Source organism: Oncorhynchus masou, unplaced genomic scaffold (assembly GCF_036934945.1).
Source record: "Oncorhynchus masou masou isolate Uvic2021 unplaced genomic scaffold, UVic_Omas_1.1 unplaced_scaffold_903, whole genome shotgun sequence".
NCBI lineage: Eukaryota > Metazoa > Chordata > Actinopteri > Salmoniformes > Salmonidae > Oncorhynchus > Oncorhynchus masou.
Genome location: NW_027015503.1, coordinates 8,502 through 30,242, shown reverse-complemented (window position 1 = coordinate 30,242; position 21,741 = coordinate 8,502). Strand labels below are relative to the sequence as shown.

The following is a 21,741-nucleotide window of genomic DNA, read 5'->3' as shown; positions in this document are numbered from 1 at the left end:
ATTCCTCTATGAGTCAGGGTTAGAGAGAGGGGAGTATTCCTCTATGGGTCAGGGTTAGAGTGAGGGAGTATTCCTCTATGGGTCAGGGTTAGAGTGAGGGGAGTATTCCTCTATGGGTCAGGGGTAGAGTGATATTCCTCTATGGGTCAGGGTTAGAGTGACTATTCCTCTATGGGTCAGGGTTAGAGTGTCCTCTATGGGTCAGGGGTAGAGTGATATTCCTCTATGGGTTAGAGTAGGGGAGTAAATGGGTCAGGGGTCCTACTAGAGGAGTATTCCTCTATCACATCAGACTAGATGAAATGTCCTACTGGAAATACATCCTCTATGGGTTAATGTGGGGGAGTATTCCTCTATGGGTCAGGGTTAGAGTGAGGGGAGTATTCCTCTATGGGTCAGGGTTAGAAGGATTAGAGTGAGGGGAGTATTCCTCTATGGGTCAGGGTTAGAGTGAGGGGAATTCCTCTATGGGTTATGGGGGAGTATTCCTCATGGGTCAGGGTTAGAGTATAGACTAATGAAATGTCCTACTGTGAATATTCACATTATAGACTAATGAAATGTCCTATGGGTCTGGAAATGAGGGGATCACATTATAGACTAATGAAATGTCCTCTATGGGTCACATTATAGAGTGAATATGTCCTACTGGATGGGTCACATTATAGACTAATGAAATGTCCTATGGGTCAAATGAGGGGATCACATTATAGGTCTAATGAAATGTCCTACTGGGTCATAGATCACATTATAGACTAATGAAATGTCCTATGGGTCAGGATATTCATTGGACAGAGCAGCAGTGTGTTTACCCATGGCCCAGTTATTTGTTAATACATCCATTATCCCCTAATGAAATGTCCTCACTGCGAAAACATCACATTATGACTTATGAAATGTCCCCTACTGGAAATGATCACATTATAGACTAATGAAATGTGCTCGGTCAGACTCTCCTCTCTGGAAATACATCACATTATAGACTAATGAAATGTCCTACTGGAAATACATCACATTATAGACTAATGAAATGTCCTACTGGAAATGCATCACATTATAGACTAATGAAATGTCCTACTGGAAATACATCACATTATAGACTAATGAAATGTCCTACTGGAAATACATCACATTATAGACTAATGAAATGTCCTACTGGAAATACATCACATTATAGACTAATGAAATGTCCTACTGGAAATACATCACATTATAGACTAATGAAATGTCCTACTGGAAATACATCACATTATAGACTAATGAAATGTCCTACTGGAAATGCATCACATTATAGACTAATGAAATGTCCTACTGGAAATACATCACATTATAGACTAATGAAATGTCCTACTGGAAATACATCACATTATAGACTAATGAAATGTCCTACTGGAAATACATCACATTATAGACTAATGAAATGTCCTACTGGAAATGCATCACATTATAGACTAATGAAATGTCCTACTGGAAATACATCACATTATAGACTAATGAAATGTCCTACTGGAAATACATCACATTATAGACTAATGAAATGTCCTACTGGAAATACATCACATTATAGACTAATGAAATGTCCTACTGGAAATACATCACATTATAGACTAATGAAATGTCCTACTGGAAATGCATCACATTATAGACTAATGAAATGTCCTACTGGAAATACATCACATTATAGACTAATGAAATGTCCTACTGGAAATACATCACATTATAGACTAATGAAATGTCCTACTGGAAATACATCACATTATAGACTAATGAAATGTCCTACTGGAAATACATCACATTATAGACTAATGAAATGTCCTACTGGAAATACATCACATTATAGACTAATGAAATGTCCTACTGGAAATCCATCACATCATAGACTAATGAAATGTCCTACTGGAAATGCATCACATTATAGACTAATGAAATGTCCTACTGGAAATGCATCACATTATAGACTAATGAAATGTCCTACTGGAAATCCATCACATCATAGACTAATGAAATGTCCTACTGGAAATCCATCACATCATAGACTAATGAAATGTCCTACTGGAAATCCATCACATCATAGACGAATGAAATGTCCTACTGGAAATACATCACATTATAGACTAATGAAATGTCCTACTGGAAATACATCACATCATAGACTAATGAAATGTCCTACTGGAAATGGGCATCACATTATAGACTAATGAAATGTCCTAATGGAAATACATCACATTATAGACTAATGAAATGTCCTACTGGAAATACATAATTATAGGGGAGAGGGGCATAATGGTCGGGGAGAGGGGCATAATGGTCAGGAGAGGGGCATAATGGTCAGGGGGCATAATGGTCGGGGAGAGGGGCATAATGGTCGGGGAGAGGGGCATAATGGTCGGGGAGAGGGGCATAATGGTCGGGGAGAGGGGCATAATGGTCGGGGAGAGGGGCATAATGGTCAGGGGGGGGCATAATGGTCAGGGGGCATAATGGTCGGGGAGAGGGGCATAATGGTCGGGGAGAGGGGCATAATGGTCGGGGAGAGGGGCATAATGGTCGGGGAGAGGGGCATAATGGTCGGGGAGAGGGGCATAATGGTCGGGGAGAGGGGCATAATGGTCGGGGAGAGGGGCATAATGGTCGGGAGAGAGGGGCATAATGGTCGGGGAGAGGGGCATAATGGTCGGGGAGAGGGGCATAATGGTCGGGAGAGGGGGCATAATGGTCGGGGAGAGGGGCATAATGGTCGGGAGAGGGGCATAGTGGTCGGGAGAGGGGCATAATGGTCGGGGAGAGGGGCATAATGGTCGTGGAGGGGGGCATAATGGTCGGGGAGGGGGGCATAATGGTCGGGGAGAGGGGCATAATGGTCGGGAGAGGGGCATAATGGTCGGGGAGGGGGGCATAATGGTAGGGGAGAGGGTCATAATGGTCGGGGAGAGGGGCATAATGGTAGGGGAGAGGGTCATAATGGTCGGGGAGAGGGGCATAATGGTAGGGGAGAGGGGCATAATGGTCGGGAGAGGGGCATAATGGTCAGGGAGAGGTGGGGGGCATAATGGTAGGGAGAGGGGCATAATGGTCAGGAGAGGGGCATAATGGTAGGGGAGAGGGGCATAATGGTCAGGGAGAGGGGCATAATGGTAGGGGAGGGGGCATAATGGTCAGGGAGAGGGGCATAATGGTCGGGGAGAGGGGCATAATGGTCGGGAGAGGGGCATAATGGTCGGGGAGAGGGGCATAATGGTCAGGGGAGAGGGGCATAATGGTCAGGGGAGAGGGGCATAATGGTCAGGGGATAGGGGCATAATGGTCGGGGAGAGGGGCATAATGGTCGGGGAGAGGGGCATAATGGTCGGGGAGAGGGGCATAATGGTCGGGGAGAGGGGCATAATGGTCGGGGAGAGGGGCATAATGGTCGGGGAGAGGGGCATAATGGTCGGGGAGAGGGGCATAATGGTCGGGGAGAGGGGCATAATGGTCGGGGGAGAGGGGCATAATGGTCGGGGAGAGGGGCATAATGGTCGGGGAGAGGGGCATAATGGTCGGGGAGAGGGGCATAATGGTCGGGGGTGAGGGGCATAATGGTCGGGGAGAGGGGCATAATGGTCGGGGAGAGGGGCATAATGGTAGGGGAGAGGGGCATAATGGTCGGGGGAGAGGGGCATAATGGTCAGGGGAGAGGGGCATAATGGTCGGGGAGAGGGCATAATGGTCGGGGAGAGGGGCATAATGGTCGGGGAGAGGGGCATAATGGTCGGGGAGAGGGGCATAATGGTCGGGGAGAGGGGCATAATGGTCAGGGAGAGGGGCATAATGGTCGGGGAGAGGGGCATAATGGTCAGGGGAGAGGGGCATAATGGTCGGGGAGAGGGGCATAATGGTCGGGGAGAGGGGCATAATGGTCGGGGAGAGGGGCATAATGGTCGGGGAGAGAGGCATAATGGTCGGAAAGAGGGGGAGGTGATGGTATTTATTGAAGCTGTCTAATCTGTCCCTCTGCATCTGGCCCTCTGCTCTCTCGGGTCTGTATGGGTTAAGGCTGGCCTGCAGACATGATAATCCTCCTGATTAAAGCCAGTGTAGACCTAAACCAGACTGAGCCTCAGAGTTACATGTTTCTATGGAAAATTGGGATCCTAAACTTTAAGAAAAATCCCCAACCAAAAAACAAAACAAAGATAATTAGATGCAGAAAGTAAATAGCACGGTGGGTCAATTTGTGCAACAACTAAGATGCTCCACTTGTCTGCTCTTTTGGTGCCCTGACTACCATGGTGTGAACAGTGTGAAGCAAACCCGTATGCATGAACAGACACTGTCTGTTCTTCAAGTGTTGCATCTTACTCATCTCAAAATCCAAGCCTATTCATTGATGATATGACCTGCTTTACTGAAGTTGGGAGACATTGCAAGCCAAGAAATTGCAAGATACAGCTAAGCCGATATATCAGTATAGGCAGGTCGGCCACCAGGCAGACTGTCAGAACTGAACACTATCTATCAGTATAGGCAGGTCTATCTATCAGTATAGGCAGGTCTATCTATCAGTATAGGCAGGTCTATCTATCAGTATAGGCAGGTCTATCTATCAGTATAGGCAGGTCTATCTATAAGTATAGGCAGGTCTATCTATCAGTATAGGCAGGTCTATCTATCAGTATAGGCAGGTCTATCTATCAGTATAGGCAGGTCTATCTATAAGTATAGGCAGGTCTATCTATCATTATAGGCAGGTCTATCAATCAGTATAGGCAGGTCTATCTATCAGTATAGGCAGGTCTATCTATCAGTATAGGCAGGTCTATCTATCAGTATAGGCAGGTCTATCTATCAGTATAGGCAGGTCTATCTATCAGTATAGGCAGGTCTATCTATCAGTATAGGCAGGTCTATCTATAAGTATAGGCAGGTCTATCTATCAGTATAGGCAGGTCTATCTATCAGTATAGGCAGGTCTATCTATCAGTATAGGCAGGTCTATCTATCAGTATAGGCAGGTCTATCTATCTATCAGTATAGACAGGTCTATCTATCAGTATAGGCAGGTCTATCTATCAGTATAGGCAGGTCTATCTATCAGTATAGGCAGGTCTATCTATCAGTATAGGCAGGTCTATCTATCAGTATAGGCAGGTCTATCTATCAGTATAGGCAGGTCTATCTATCAGTATAGGCAGGTCTATCTATCAGTATAGGCAGGTCTATCTATCAGTATAGGCAGGTCTATCTATCAGTATAGGCAGGTCTATCTATCAGTATAGGCAGGTCTATCTATCAGTATAGGCAGGTCTATCTATCAGTATAGGCAGGTCTATCTATCAGTATAGGCAGGTCTATCTATCAGTATAAGGCAGGTCTATCTATCAGTATAGGCAGGTCTATCTATCAGTATAGGCAGGTCTATCTATCAGTATAGGCAGGTCTATCTATCAGTATAGGCAGGTCTATCTATAAGTATAGGCAGGTCTATCAATCAGTATAGGCAGGTCTATCTATCAGTATAGGCAGGTCTATCTATCAGTATAGGCAGGTCTATCTATCAGTATAGGCAGGTCTATCTATCAGTATAGGCGGCATCAATTGGGCCAGATGGGCTCTCGTTCCTCAGCCTGGCTGAAGGACAGTCATTAGGTTCTAGTTGGGCCAGATGGGCTCTCGTTCCTCAGCCTGGCTGAAGGAGAGTTATTAGGTTCTAGTTGGGCCAGATGGGCTCTCGTTCCTCAGCCTGGCTGAAGGAGAGTTAGGTTCTAGTTGGGCGAGTTCTAGTTGGGCTCTCGTTCCTCAGCCTGGCTGAAGGAGAGTTATTAGGTTCTCGTTGGGCCAGATGGGCTCTCGTTCCTCAGCCTGGCTGAAGGAGAGTTACTAGGTTCTCGTTGGGCCAGATGGCTCTGGTTCCTCAGCCTGGCAGAAGGAGATTTATTAGGTTCTCGTTGGGCCAGATGGGCTCTGGTTCCTCAGCCTGGCAGAAGGAGATTTATTAGGTTCTCGTTGGGCCAGATGGGCTCTCGTTCCTCAGCCTGGCAGAAGAAGAGTTATTAGGTTCTCGTTGGGCCAGATGGGCTCTCGTTCATCAGCCTGGCAGAAGGAGAGTTACTAGGTTCTAGTTGGGCCAGATGGGCTCTCGTTCCTCAGCCTGGCAGAAGGAGAGTTATTAGGTTCTCGTTGGGCCAGATGGGCTCTCGTTCCTCAGCCTGGCTGAAGGAGAGTTACTAGGTTCTCGTTGGGCCAGATGGCTCTGGTTCCTCAGCCTGGCAGAAGGAGATTTATTAGGTTCTCGTTGGGCCAGATGGGCTCTGGTTCCTCAGCCTGGCAGAAGGAGATTTATTAGGTTCTCGTTGGGCCAGATGGGCTCTCGTTCCTCAGCCTGGCAGAAGAAGAGTTATTAGGTTCTCGTTGGGCCAGATGGGCTCTCGTTCATCAGCCTGGCAGAAGGAGAGTTACTAGGTTCTAGTTGGGCCAGATGGGCTCTCGTTCCTCAGCCTGGCAGAAGGAGAGTTATTAGGTTCTAGTTGGGCTCTCGTTCCTCAGCCTGGCAGAAGGAGAGTTATTAGGTTCTCGTTGGGCCAGATGGGCTCTCGTTCCACAGCCTGGCAGAAGGAGAGTTATTAACATTCTCTTACTGCAAATCACAGTTATGAAGTGAGATGAGCTGCTGGAATGTTGACTCAACCAATCACAGCTCAGCTTTCTCCATCTCTCTCTCCCACTCTGTCTGTCCCTCTCTGTCTGTCCCTCTCGCTCTCTCTCCGAGTAATTCTTCCTCGTGTAACCTGCTGAGTGAGTAGCTGTCTTCCAGGCCTCTAAAAAACAGTCACCATTTCAATTGATTTCCAGTCAGGCTAATTTTACTACTAGACCATGAAGCTAGACAGAATATGTATGATAACAGACTAGGGGGACAGGGTAGGACAGTGGAGACAGAATATCTATTATAACAGACTACGGGAACAGGGTAGGACAGTGGAGACAGAATATCTATTATAACAGACTACGGGAACAGGGTAGGACAGTGGAGACAGAATATCTATTATAACAGACTACGGGAACAGGGTAGGACAGTGGAGACAGAATATCTATTATAACAGACTAGGGGAACAGGGTAGGACAGTGGAGACAGAATATCTATTATAACAGACTACGGGAACAGGGTAGGACAGTGGAGACAGAATATCTATTATAACAGACTACGGGAACAGGGTAGGACAGTGGAGACAGAATATCTATTATAACAGACTATGGGAACAGGGTAGGACAGTGGAGACAGAATACCTATTATATAATGTATGACCAGGGGGACAGGGTGGAGACGGACAGTACGGTAGTGTAGACAGACAGGGTACGGTGGTGTAGACAGACAGGGTACGGTGGTGTAGACAGACAGGGTACGGTGGTGTAGACAGACAGGGTACGGTGGTGTAGACAGACAGGGTACGGTGGTGTAGACAGACAGGGTACGGTAGTGTAGACAGACAAGGTACGGTAGTGTAGACAGACAGGGTACGGTAGTGTAGACAGACAGGGTACGGTAGTGTAGACAGACAGGGTACGGTAGTGTAGACAGACAGGGTACGGTAGTGTAGACAGACAGGGTACGGTAGTGTAGACAGACAGGGTACGGTAGTGTAGACAGACAGGGTACGGTAGTGTAGACAGACAGGGTATTGTAGTGTAAAACCTGCAGAACAAGACAATGGGTGGCCCTGGAGGACAGGCTCTTTAAGGTAATATACATAGTTATAGGCAAATCAGTGCAATACACACACACACACACACCCTCTGCTGACATCCTCCCACGCTTCATCAAAGAGTAGGCTAAATTACAGGACAGGAAATGGGAGGAAACAGACAGCTAGACATTCTGAGAGTGTTCCATCACCTGATCACCACTCCATTCTTAAACTAGTTTTATATTTCTCCTTTCCTCTCTCTCTTTCTCATCTGCTCTCTCTCTCTCTCTCCCATCAGCTCTCTCTCTCTCTTTCCCATCCGCTCTCTCTCTCCCTCTCTCTTTCCCATCCGCTCACTCTCTCTCTCTCTTTCCCATCCGCTCTCTCTCTCTCCCATCTGCTCTCCCTCTTTCCCCTCCGCTCTCTCTCTTATCTCTCAAGGTGTTCCAGAAGCTAGGCATCAACCCAGTCTAGAGTTTTATATTTCTCCTTTTCTCTCTCTCTCTTTCCCATCCGCTCTCTCTCTCTCTTTCCCATCTGCTCTCCCTCTTTCCCATCCGCTCTCTCTCTTATCTCTCAAGGTGTTCCAGAAGCTAGGCATCAACCCAGTCTAGAGTTTTATATTTCTCCTTTTCTCTCTCTCTCTCTTTCCCATCTGCTCTCTCTCTCTAACTCTACCATCCGCGCTCTCTCTCTCTCTTTCCCATCCGCTCTCTCTCTTTCCCATCCGCTCTCTCTCTTTCCCATCCGCTCTCTCTCTTTCCCATCCGCTCTCTCTCTTTCCCATCCGCTCTCTCTCTTATCCCTCAAGGTGTTCCAGAAGCTAGGCATCAACCCAAAGTCTAGAGTTTTATATTTCTCCTTTTCTCTCTCTCTCTCTCTCTCTCTCTCCCTCCCATCTGCTCTCTCTCTCTCGTATCTCTCAAGGTTTTCCAGAAGCTTTCCACTCTTATCTGTCAAGGTGTTCCAGAAGCTAGGCATCAACCCAAAGTCTAGAACAGGGAGGTACAACTTGTTCCTGTAGCTCTACAGTGTAGACTGCTAAATGACTTAAATGTAAATGTAAATGTAGACTCCTAGTATGTTTCTATAACCAACCCATGAGGAGAACACGGGGGGGGGGGACGCTTTAGCTCTACAGTGTAGACTCCTAGTATGTTTCTATAACCAACCCATGAGGAGAACACAGGGGGGGGGGGGGGGGCTGTAGCTCTACAGTGTAGACTTCTAGTATGTTTCTATAACCAACCCATGAGGAGAACAGGGGGGGGGGGACATTTTTAGAAGATATACTTTTCCACCAACCTTAACGATACTATCTTCATTCTCGATTTGTCCGAATCAAAACACAACCTGTCCTGTAACTCCCAGTAATGAAGACCAAAAGTATTTGGTTCAATCACATGATGTGGTGTCAACAACCTGTAGCTGGCTAGACCAGTATACCTGATATGGACCACCGTGTACTGACTATATCCGAGCTTCGCCTGATAGGACTGTTGTACTAGTTAACTAAACTATCCAGAACACACAGAACAGGTCCAATAGGTTATTATCTCATAGTGTTGTTAACTCACCGGGGACCGGAGGGAGGGCCGTCACGAACAACAGCATCGTGATTTGCTTCAGCAACGACATTGACTTCACTCTGTTGTACATTTGATTTAACTTTAAACTTCCCGTTCTTCCGAAACTTAACGTATGTCTTTATACACTTCTGTCTCTTTCACGTACAGTTCAATAACCATAACCGGAGTGTCCAACATGGAGCGACACATTGAAGACGGCGTCAGGTTGTCATGCTAACAGACAGCTACTTGACACAACGTTAGCTACGCTAAGTTACCTAACTAACATTAACAATACACTGCTAGCGTTACTAACAGGTAGTTAACTATGTTAAAATAAACTTGTTAGGGAATAAACCCCTCGGCCTTTCTTTTTTTGTTGCCCACAGAAGTCCAACTTTGCCGTGTTTCCCCCCCTAACGGTAGCTAGCTCCTTTGCTAATGTTAGGCCGCCTTGGTAGCGAACTGACGTTAGCTTGTTGTTTCACAGAGGTCCGTCAAAAACAAAACAAATTCCATGTTGACTATGCCTATTGCATAGGTCCTTGTCTTATCAACGTATCCATTCAGGGTTATTTGGTCTTTTCAGGGTTAGTAAATAGGTTAGTCTCGTCGGGGTGGATAGACGTCTCTTCTGCTGCTCCCAGGCACGGTTGCATTTGGCCTTGACCGGGCAGGGCGGCGGTTAGTGCGGCAGACAGGGCGACGGGGGAACGCCTGGTTGTGTCTCCAGTATCAGGTTGTTGGATGAAGAAACGGAAGCTCCCTATCTGCAGACAGGACACCAGACAGTGTGGCCGGGGAACGCCTGGTTGTGTCTCCAGTAATCAGGTTGTTGGATGAAGAAATGGAAGCTCCCTATCTGCAGACAGGACACCAGACAGTGTGGCCGGGGAACGCCTGGTTGTGTCTCCAGTATCAGGTTGTTGGATTTGTTTGAGTGGATGAAGAACTGGAAGCTCCCTATCTGCAGACAGGACTAACTACAACAATACATTCCTGCTGGAACCTGTAGTGGAACTTTATCGCCACCCTGTGGACATAACTCTACAGATAGCAGGTCCACTGAAATAAAGTGTCCACAAGATGGCAACATGTCTGGTGAAAGACCCGCACACAGTGCAACAACATGCCCCAAAAAATATTGGAATATGAGTCGCGTTTTCCTATTGGCTTGTTTCTGCGTTTTCTTTTGATTTCCCATCACGATCTAGTGTTTAAGAAAGGTGAACGGAGTTGAATAGTTGTAACCTTATAGATGGATGGGCCGTTCTCCCCGTGTGATGTTCTTGTCCTATAATGGGACAGCATAACATAGGTTAGGGATTAATTCAATGGAACAACTGTTCATTACTCGACAGAATATCATCTTTAGGTTCTCTGGGTAGGCAAAGTGAAAGGGGGGCGTGCCGAACGGTTTCCCCGGTAATAATACACCAGACACGGCTACTTTGAGGACTGGCTTCAAGGAGATCCACGGTAACACAGTGCATGGCCACAATCTATTTGGAAAACAGGAGCAGTAGGGTATACTTTTGTAATTCCTCAACTCAAATGAAATAATATCCCTAGGCCTCTAATCTATTATTTTCATGTTAAACATGAACTTTAAGCCTGTAGCCTGCAACGTTGATATGTGACACAGTAAAAAGGCAATGATTGAATGGTATTCAAATGAAGATGGCATGATATTCAAATGAAGATGGCATGATATTCAAATGAAGATGGCATGATATTCAAATGAAGATGGCATGATATTCAAATGAAGATGGCATGATATTCAAATGAAGATGGCATGATATTCAAATGAAGATGATATGGGCATTCCAATTAAGATGCCATGGTATTCAAATGAAGATGACATGGTATTCAAATGAAGGTGATATGGTATTCAAATGAAGGTGATATGGTATTCAAATGAAGGTGACATGGTATTCAAATGAAGGTGGCATGGTATTCAAATGAAGATGACATGGTATTCAAATGAAGGTGGCATGGTATTCAAATGAAGGTGACATGGTATTCAAATGAAGGTGATATGGTATTCAAATGAAGGTGATATGGTATTCAAATGAAGATGATATGGTATTCAAATGAAGATGATATGGTATTCAAATGAAGGTGATATGGTATTCAAATGAAGGTGGCATGGTATTCAAATGAAGGTGGCATGGTATTCAAATGAAGGTGATATGGTATTCAAATGAAGGTGGCATGGTATTCAAATGAAGGTGGCATGTTATTCAAATGAAGGTGGCATGGTATTCAAATGAAGGTGATATGGTATTCAAATGAAGGTGGCATGGTATTCAAATGAAGGTGATATGGTATTTAAATGAAGATGACATGGTATTCAAATGAAGATGACATGGTATTCAAATGAAGATGACATGGTATTCAAATGAAGGTGGCATGGTATTCAAATGAAGATGACATGGTATTCAAATGAAGATGACATGGTATTCAAATGAAGATGACATGGTATTCAAATGAAGGTGGCATGGTATTCAAATGAAGGTGGCATGGTATTCAAATGAAGGTGGCATGGTATTCAAATGAAGGTGATATGGTATTCAAATGAAGGTGGCATGGTATTCAAATGAAGGTGGCATGGTATTCAAATGAAGGTGGCATGGTATTCAAATGAAGGTGGCATGGTATTCAAATGAAGGTGGCATCCTTATGTTTGACTTTGCAGATGTTTCCTCCTGATGTTTAATATGTATACAGTTGAAGTTGGAAGGTTACATACACCTTAGCCAAATACATTTCAACTCCGTGTGTGTGTTCTTTTCACTATTCCTGACATTTAATCCTAGTAAAAATTCCCTGTCTTAGGTCAGTTAGGATCACCACTTTATTTCAAGAATGTGAACTGTCAGAATAATAGTAGAGATTTGATTTATTTCAGCTTGTATTTCTTTCATCACATTCCCAGTGGGTCAGAAGTTTACATAGGCTCAATTAGTATTTGGTAGCATTGCCTTTAAATTGTTTAACTTGGGTCAAACGTTTCAGGTAGCCTTCCACAAGTTTCCCACAATAAGTTGGGTGAATTTTGGCCCATTCCTCCTGACAGAGCTGGGGTAACTGAGTCAGGTTTGTAGGCCTCCTTGCTCGAACACGCTTTTTCAGTTCTGTTTTCTATAGGATTGAGGTCAGGGCTTTGTGATGGCCACTCCAATACTTTGACTTTGTTGTCCTTAAGCCATATTGCCACAACTTTGGAAGTATGCTTGGGGTCATTGTCCATTTGGAAGACCCAATTGTGACCAAGCTTTAACTTCCTGACTGATGTTTTGAGATGTTACTTCAATATGTCCACATAATTTCCCTCCCTCATGATGCCATCTGTTTTGTGAAGTGCACCAGTCCCTCCTGCAGCAAAGCACCCCCACAACATGATGCTGCCACCCCCATGCTTCACGGTTGGGATGGTGTTCTTCGGCTTGCAAGTCCCCCCTTTTTCCACCAAACATAATGATGGTCATAATGGCCAAACAGTTCTATTTTTATTTCATCAGACCAGAGGACATTTCTCCAATAGTACGATCTTTGTCCCCATGTGCAGTTGCAAACCGTAGTCTGGCTGTTTTCTTCCTTGCTGAGAGGCCTTTCAGGTTATGTCGATATAGGACTCATTTTACTGTGGAATAGATACTTTTGTACTGTGTCCTCCAGCATCTTTACAAGGTCCTTTGCTGTTGTTCTGGGATTGATTTGCACTTTTCGCACCAAAGTACGTTAATCTCTAGGAGACAGAATGTGTCACCTTCCTGAGCGGTATGACGACTGCGTGGTCCCATGGTGTTTATACTTGCGTACTATTGTTTGTACAGATAAACGTGGTACCTTCAGGCATTTGGAAATTGCTCCCAATGATGAACCAGACTTGTGGAGGTCTACAATTTGTTTTCTGAGGTCTTGGCTGATTTCTTTTGATTTTCCCATGATGTCAAGCAAAGAGGCACTGAGTTTGAAGGTAGGCCTTGAAATACATCCGCAGGTACACCTCCAATTGACTCAAGTGACGTCAATTAGCCTATCAGAAGCTTCTAAAGCCATGACATTTTCTGGAATGTGAGGGATCATGAGGTGGAGGAGACACACCATGTGGGTCTCATTGATGTGAGGGATCATGATGTGGTGGAGACACACCATGTGGGTCTCATTGATGTGAGGGATCATGATGTGGTGGAGACACACCATGTGGGTCTCATTGATGTGAGGGATCATGATGTGGTGGAGACACACCATGTGGGTCTCATTGATGTGAGGGATCATGATGTGGTGGAGACACACCATGTGGGTCTCATTGATGTGATGGATCATGATGTGGTGGAGACACACCATGTGGGTCTCATTGATGTGAGGGATCATGATGTGGTGGAGACACACCATGTGGGTCTCATTGATGTGAGGGATCATGATGTGGTGGAGACACACCATGTGGGTCTCATTGATGTGAGGGATCATGATGTGGTGGAGACACACCATGTGGGTCTCATTGATGTGAGGGATCATGATGTGGTGGAGACACACCATGTGGGTCTCATTGATGTGATGGATCATGATGTGGTGGAGACACACCATGTGGGTCTCATTGATGTGAGGGATCATGATGTGGTGGAGACACACCATGTGGGTCTCATTGATGTGAGGGATCATGATGTGGTGGAGACACACCATGTGGGTCTCATTGATGTGAGGGATCATGATGTGGTGGAGACACACCATGTGGGTCTCATTGATGTGAGGGATCATGATGTGGTGGAGACACACCATGTGGGTCTCATTGATGTGAGGGATCATGATGTGGTGGAGACACACCATGTGGGTCTCATTGATGTGAGGGATCATGATGTGGTGGAGACACACCATGTGGGTCTCATTGATGTGAGGGATCATGATGTGGTGGAGACACACCATGTGGGTCTCATTGATGTGAGGGATCATGATGTGGTGGAGACACACCATGTGGGTCTCATTGATGTGATGGATCATGATGTGGTGGAGACACACCATGTGGGTCTCATTGATGTGAGGGATCATGATGTGGTGGAGACACACCATGTGGGTCTCATTGATGTGAGGGATCATGATGTGGTGGAGACACACCATGTGGGTCTCATTGATGTGAGGGATCATGATGTGGTGGAGACACACCATGTGGGTCTCATTGATGTGAGGGATCATGATGTGGTGGAGACACACCATGTGGGTCTCATTGATGTGAGGGATCATGATGTGGTGGAGACACACCATGTGGGTCTCATTGATGTGAGGGATCATGATGTGGTGGAGACACACCATGTGGGTCTCATTGATGTGAGGGATCATGATGTGGTGGAGACACACCATGTGGGTCTCATTGATGTGAGGGATCATGATGTGGTGGAGACACACCATGTGGGTCTCTTTGATGTGAGGGATCATGATGTGGTGGAGACACACCATGTGGGTCTCATTGATGTGAGGGATCATGATGTGGTGGAGACACACCATGTGGGTCTCATTGATGTGAGGGATCATGATGTGGTGGAGACACACCATGTGGGTCTCATTGTCTACAACCAACAAATGAATCGAGTGCTGGAAAGCATATGTCTTTGTACTTGAGGTTCCTTTTTGATGGCTTTTAATCTACAACTCTCCTAATGAACCCCCCCCAAAAAAAACGGGAGACTATGTAATTATACATACATCGGAGAAAGACTGCCACTTACTGTAAGTACTGTGGTAGGTTCTGTGTTACCCTATAAATTAAAGTGTAGTGGCTGGTGAGGGTCTTCCTGGGGAGAGTGGGTCCTCCAAGAGACTGAAATGGGATGAGTGTTCTGCAGTGTACTAGGGGTAGTGTGTCTGTGTTCTGCAGTGTACTAGGGGTAGTGTGTCTGTGTTCTGCAGTGTACTAGGGGTAGTGTGTCTGTGTTCTGCAGCGTACTAGGGGTAGTGTGTCTGTGTTCTGCAGTGTACTAGGGGTAGTGTGTCTGTGTTCTGCAGTGTACTAGGGTAGTGTGTCTGTGTTCTGCAGCGTACTAGGGGTAGTGTGTCTGTGTTCTGCAGTGTACTAGGGGTAGTGTGTCTGTGTTCTGCAGCGTACTAGGGGTAGTGTGTCTGTGTTCTGCAGTGTACTAGGGGTAGTGTGTCTGTGTTCTGCAGTGTACTAGGGGTAGTGTGTCTGTGTTCTGCAGTGTACTAGGGGTAGTGTGTCTGTGTTCTGCAGCGTACTAGGGGTAGTGTGTCTGTGTTCTGCAGTGTACTAGGGGTAGTGTGTCTGTGTTCTGCAGTGTACTAGGGGTAGTGTGTCTGTGTTCTGCAGTGTACTAGGGGTAGTGTGTCTGTGTTCTGCAGTGTACTAGGGGTAGTGTGTCTGTGTTCTGCAGTGTACTAGGGGTAGTGTGTCTGTGTTCTGCAGTGTACTAGGGCTAGTGTGTCTGTGTTCTGCAGTGTACTAGGGGTAGTGTGTCTGTGTTCTGCAGTGTACTAGGGGTAGTGTGTCTGTGTTCTGCAGTGTACTAGGGGTAGTGTGTCTGTGTTCTGCAGTGTACTAGGGGTAGTGTGTGTGTTCTGCAGTGTACTAGGGGTAGTGTGTCTGTTCTGCAGTGTACTAGGGGTAGTGTGTCTGTGTTCTGCAGTGTACTAGGGGTAGTGTGTCTGTGTTCTGCAGCGTACTAGGGGTAGTGTGTCTGTGTTCTGCAGTGTACTAGGGGTAGTGTGTCTGTGTTCTGCAGTGTACTAGGGGTAGTGTGTCTGTGTTCTGCAGTGTACTAGGGGTAGTGTGTCTGTGTTCTGCAGTGTACTAGGGGTAGTGTGTCTGTGTTCTGCAGTGTACTAGGGGTAGTGTGTCTGTGTTCTGCAGTGTACTAGGGGTAGTGTGTCTGTGTTCTGCAGTGTACTAGGGGTAGTGTGTCTGTGTTCTGCAGCGTACTAGGGGTAGTGTGTCTGTGTTCTGCAGTGTACTAGGGGTAGTGTGTCTGTGTTCTGCAGCGTACTAGGGGTAGTGTGTCTGTGTTCTGCAGCGTACTAGGGGTAGTGTGTCTGTGTTCTGCAGTGTACTAGGGGTAGTGTGTCTGTGTTCTGCAGTGTACTAGGGGTAGTGTGTCTGTGTTCTGCAGTGTACTAGGGGTAGTGTGTCTGTTCTGCAGTGTACTAGGGGTAGTGTGTCTGTGTTCTGCAGTGTACTAGGGGTAGTGTGTCTGTGTTCTGCAGTGTACTAGGGGTAGTGTGTCTGTGTTCTGCAGCGTACTAGGGGTAGTGTGTCTGTGTTCTGCAGCGTACTAGGGGTAGTGTGTCTGTGTTCTGCAGTGTACTAGGGGTAGTGTGTCTGTGTTCTGCAGTGTACTAGGGGTAGTGTGTCTGTGTTCTGCAGTGTACTAGGGGTAGTGTGTCTGTGTTCTGCAGTGTACTAGGGGTAGTGTGTCTGTTCTGCAGTGTACTAGGGGTAGTGTGTCTGTTCTGCAGTGTACTAGGGGTAGTGTGTCTGTGTTCTGCAGTGTACTAGGGGTAGTGTGTCTGTGTTCTGCAGTGTACTAGGGGTAGTGTGTCTGTGTTCTGCAGTGTACTAGGGGTAGTGTGTCTGTGTTCTGCAGTGTACTAGCGGTAGTGTGTCTGTGTTCTGCAGCGTACTAGGGGTAGTGTGTCTGTGTTCTGCAGTGTACTAGGGGTAGTGTGTCTGTGTTCTGCAGTGTACTAGGGGTAGTGTGTCTGTGTTCTGCAGTGTACTAGGGTAGTGTGTCTGTGTTCTGCAGCGTACTAGGGGTAGTGTGTCTGTGTTCTGCAGTGTACTAGGGCTAGTGTGTCTGTGTTCTGCAGTGTACTAGGGGTAGTGTGTCTGTGTTCTGCAGTGTACTAGGGGTAGTGTGTCTGTGTTCTGCAGTGTACTAGGGGTAGTGTGTCTGTGTTCTGCAGTGTACTAGGGGTAGTGTGTCTGTGTTCTGCAGTGTACTAGGGCTAGTGTGTCTGTGTTCTGCAGTGTACTAGGGGTAGTGTGTCTGTGTTCTGCAGTGTACTAGGGGTAGTGTGTCTGTGTTCTGCAGTGTACTAGGGCTAGTGTGTCTGTGTTCTGCAGTGTACTAGGGGTAGTGTGTCTGTTCTGCAGTGTACTAGGGGTAGTGTGTCTGTGTTCTGCAGTGTACTAGGGGTAGTGTGTCTGTGTTCTGCAGTGTACTAGGGGTAGTGTGTCTGTGTTCTGCAGTGTACTAGGGGTAGTGTGTCTGTTCTGCAGTGTACTAGGGGTAGTGTGTCTGTGTTCTGCAGCGTACTAGGGGTAGTGTGTCTGTGTTCTGCAGCGTACTAGGGGTAGTGTGTCTGTGTTCTGCAGCGTACTAGGGGTAGTGTGTCTGTGTTCTGCAGTGTACTAGGGGTAGTGTGTCTGTGTTCTGCAGCGTACTAGGGGTAGTGTGTCTGTGTTCTGCAGTGTACTAGGGGTAGTGTGTCTGTGTTCTGCAGTGTACTAGGGGTAGTGTGTCTGTGTTCTGCAGTGTACTAGGGGTAGTGTGTCTGTGTTCTGCAGTGTACTAGGGGTAGTGTGTCTGTGTTCTGCAGTGTACTAGGGGTAGTGTGTCTGTGTTCTGCAGCGTACTAGGGGTAGTGTGTCTGTGTTCTGCAGCGTACTAGGGGTAGTGTGTCTGTGTTCTGCAGCGTACTAGGGGTAGTGTGTCTGTGTTCTGCAGTGTACTAGGGGTAGTGTGTCTGTGTTCTGCAGTGTACTAGGGGTAGTGTGTCTGTGTTCTGCAGTGTACTAGGGGTAGTGTGTCTGTGTTCTGCAGTGTACTAGGGGTAGTGTGTCTGTGTTCTGCAGTGTACTAGGGGTAGTGTGTCTGTGTTCTGCAGCGTACTAGGGGTAGTGTGTCTGTGTTCTGCAGTGTACTAGGGGTAGTGTGACTGTGTTCTGCAGCGTACTAGGGGTAGTGTGTCTGTGTTTTGCAGTGTACTAGGGGTAGTGTGTCTGTGTTCTGCAGTGTACTAGGGGTAGTGTGTCTGTGTTCTGCAGTGTACTAGGGGTAGTGTGTCTGTGTTCTGCAGTGTACTAGGGGTAGTGTGTCTGTGTTCTGCAGTGTACTAGGGGTAGTGTGTCTGTGTTCTGCAGCGTACTAGGGGTAGTGTGTCTGTGTTCTGCAGTGTACTAGGGGTAGTGTGTCTGTGTTCTGCAGTGTACTAGGGGTAGTGTGTCTGTGTTCTGCAGCGTACTAGGGGTAGTGTGTCTGTGTTCTGCAGTGTACTAGGGGTAGTGTGTCTGTGTTCTGCAGCGTACTAGGGGTAGTGTGTCTGTGTTCTGCAGCGTACTAGGGGTAGTGTGTCTGTGTTCTGCAGCGTACTAGGGGTAGTGTGTCTGTGTTCTGCAGTGTACTAGGGGTAGTGTGTCTGTGTTCTGCAGTGTACTAGGGGTAGTGTGTCTGTGTTCTGCAGTGTACTAGGGGTAGTGTGTCTGTGTTCTGCAGTGTACTAGGGGTAGTGTGTCTGTGTTCTGCAGTGTACTAGGGGTAGTGTGTCTGTGTTCTGCAGTGTACTAGGGGTAGTGTGTCTGTGTTCTGCAGCGTACTAGGGGTAGTGTGTCTGTGTTCTGCAGTGTACTAGGGGTAGTGTGTCTGTGTTCTGCAGTGTACTAGGGGTAGTGTGTCTGTGTTCTGCAGTGTACTAGGGGTAGTGTGTCTGTGTTCTGCAGTGTACTAGGGGTAGTGTGTCTGTGTTCTGCAGTGTACTAGGGGTAGTGTGTCTGTGTTCTGCAGTGTACTAGGGGTAGTGTGTCTGTGTTCTGCAGTGTACTAGGGGTAGTGTGTCTGTGTTCTGCAGTGTACTAGGGGTAGTGTGTCTGTGTTCTGCAGTGTACTAGGGCTAGTGTGTCTGTTCTGCAGTGTACTAGGGGTAGTGTGTCTGTGTTCTGCAGTGTACTAGGGGTAGTGTGTCTGTGTTCTGCAGCGTACTAGGGGTAGTGTGTCTGTGTTCTGCAGTGTACTAGGGGTAGTGTGTCTGTGTTCTGCAGCGTACTAGGGGTAGTGTGTCTGTGTTCTGCAGTGTACTAGGGGTAGTGTGTCTGTGTTCTGCAGCGTACTAGGGGTAGTGTGTCTGTGTTCTGCAGTGTACTAGGGGTAGTGTGTCTGTGTTCTGCAGTGTACTAGGGGTAGTGTGTCTGTGTTCTGCAGTGTACTAGGGGTAGTGTGTCTTGTTCTGCAGCGTACTAGGGGTAGTGTGTCTGTGTTCTGCAGCGTACTAGGGGGGTAGTGTGTCTGTGTTCTGCAGTGTACTAGGGGTAGTGTGTCTGTGTTCTGCAGCGTACTAGGGGTAGTGTGTCTGTGTTCTGCAGCGTACTAGGGGTAGTGTGTCTGTGTTCTGCAGTGTACTAGGGGTAGTGTGTCTGTGTTCTGCAGCGTACTAGGGGTAGTGTGTCTGTGTTCTGCAGTGTACTAGGGGTAGTGTGTCTGTGTTCTGCAGTGTACTAGGGGTAGTGTGTCTGTGTTCTGCAGTGTACTAGGGGTAGTGTGTCTGTGTTCTGCAGTGTACTAGGGGTAGTGTGTGTCTGTGTTCTGCAGTGTACTAGGGGTAGTGTGTCTGTGTTCTGCAGTGTACTAGGGTAGTGTGTCTGTGTTCTGCAGCGTACTAGGGTGTTCTGCAGTGTGTCTGTGTTCTGCAGTGTACTAGGGGTAGTGTGTCTGTGTTCTGCAGTGTACTAGGGGTAGTGTGTCTGTGTTCTGCAGTGTACTAGGGGTAGTGTGTCTGTGTTCTGCAGTGTACTAGGGGTAGTGTGTCTGTGTTCTGCAGTGTACTAGGGGTAGTGTGTCTGTGTTCTGCAGTGTACTAGGGGTAGTGTGTCTGTGTTCTGCAGTGTACTAGGGGTAGTGTGTCTGTGTTCTGCAGTGTACTAGGGGTAGTGTGTCTGTGTTCTGCAGTGTACTAGGGGTAGTGTGTCTGTGTTCTGCAGTGTACTAGGGGTAGTGTGTCTGTGTTCTGCAGTGTACTAGGGGTAGTGTGTCTGTGTTCTGCAGCGTACTAGGGGTAGTGTGTCTGTGTTCTGCAGTGTACTAGGGGTAGTGTGTCTGTGTTCTGCAGTGTACTAGGGGTAGTGTGTCTGTGTTCTGCAGTGTACTAGGGGTAGTGTGTCTGTGTTCTGCAGTGTACTAGGGGTAGTGTGTCTGTGTTCTGCAGTGTACTAGGGGTAGTGTGTCTGTGTTCTGCAGTGTACTAGGGGTAGTGTGTCTGTGTTCTGCAGTGTACTAGGGGTAGTGTGTCTGTGTTCTGCAGCGTACTAGGGGTAGTGTGTCTGTGTTCTGCAGTGTACTAGGGGTAGTGTGTCTGTGTTCTGCAGCTGTACTAGGGGTAGTGTGTCTGTGTTCTGCAGTGTACTAGGGGTAGTGTGTCTGTGTTCTGCAGTGTACTAGGGGTAGTGTGTCTGTGTTCTGCAGTGTACTAGGGGTAGTGTGTCTGTGTTCTGCAGTGTACTAGGGGTAGTGTGTCTGTGTTCTGCAGTGTACTAGGGGTAGTGTGTCTGTGTTCTGCAGTGTACTAGGGGTAGTGTGTCTGTGTTCTGCAGCGTACTAGGGGTAGTGTGTCTGTGTTCTGCAGTGTACTAGGGGTAGTGTGTCTGTGTTCTGCTTTGTACTAGGGGTAGTGTGTCTGTGTTCTGCAGCGTACTAGGGGTAGTGTGTCTGTGTTCTGCAGTGTACTAGGGGTAGTGTGTCTGTGTTCTGCAGTGTACTAGGGGTAGTGTGTCTGTGTTCTGCAGTGTACTAGGGTAGTGTGTCTGTGTTCTGCAGTGTACTAGGGGTAGTGTGTCTGTGTTCTGCAGTGTACTAGGGGTAGTGTGTCTGTGTTCTGCAGTGTACTAGGGGTAGTGTGTCTGTGTTCTGCAGTGTACTAGGGGTAGTGTGTCTGTGTTCTGCAGTGTACTAGGGGTAGTGTGTCTGTGTTCTGCAGTGTACTAGGGGTAGTGTGTCTGTGTTCTGCAGTGTACTAGGGGTAGTGTGTCTGTTCTGCAGTGTACTAGGGGTAGTGAGTCTGTGTTCTGCAGTGTACTAGGGGTAGTGTGTCTGTGTTCTGCAGCGTACTAGGGGTAGTGTGTCTGTGTTCTGCAGTGTACTAGGGGTAGTGTGTCTGTGTTCTGCAGTGTACTAGGGGTAGTGTGTCTGTGTTCTGCAGTGTACTAGGGGTAGTGTGTCTGTGTTCTGCAGTGTACTAGGGGTAGTGTGTCTGTGTTCTGCAGTGTACTAGGGGTAGTGTGTCTGTGTTCTGCAGTGTACTAGGGGTAGTGTGTCCTGTGTTCTGCAGTGTACTAGGGGTAGTGTGTCTGTGTTCTGCAGTGTACTAGGGCTAGTGTGTCTGTGTTCTGCAGTGTACTAGGGGTAGTGTGTCTGTGTTCTGCAGTGTACTAGGGGTAGTGTGTCTGTGTTCTGCAGTGTACTAGGGGTAGTGTGTCTGTGTTCTGCAGTGTACTAGGGGTAGTGTGTCTGTGTTCTGCAGTGTACTAGGGGTAGTGTGAGGACTGTGTTCTGCAGTGTACTAGGGGTAGTGTGTCT

General features: G+C 47.1%; 1 protein-coding gene across 1 annotated transcript in view; it reads right to left on the bottom strand.

Moving 5' to 3' along the window:
- The window catches only part of bmpr2b (bone morphogenetic protein receptor, type II b (serine/threonine kinase)), a 69,020-nt gene extending 58,805 nt beyond the window's left edge, over positions 1-10,215 (bottom strand). Inside the window, exon 1 of the mRNA XM_064964071.1 lies at positions 9,239-10,215. Coding sequence (XP_064820143.1) covers positions 9,239-9,320 — 82 coding nt within the window. The 5' untranslated portion in view covers positions 9,321-10,215. The remainder of the gene's footprint in view (positions 1-9,238) is intronic.
- Positions 10,216-21,741: the final 11,526 nt, after the last annotated feature.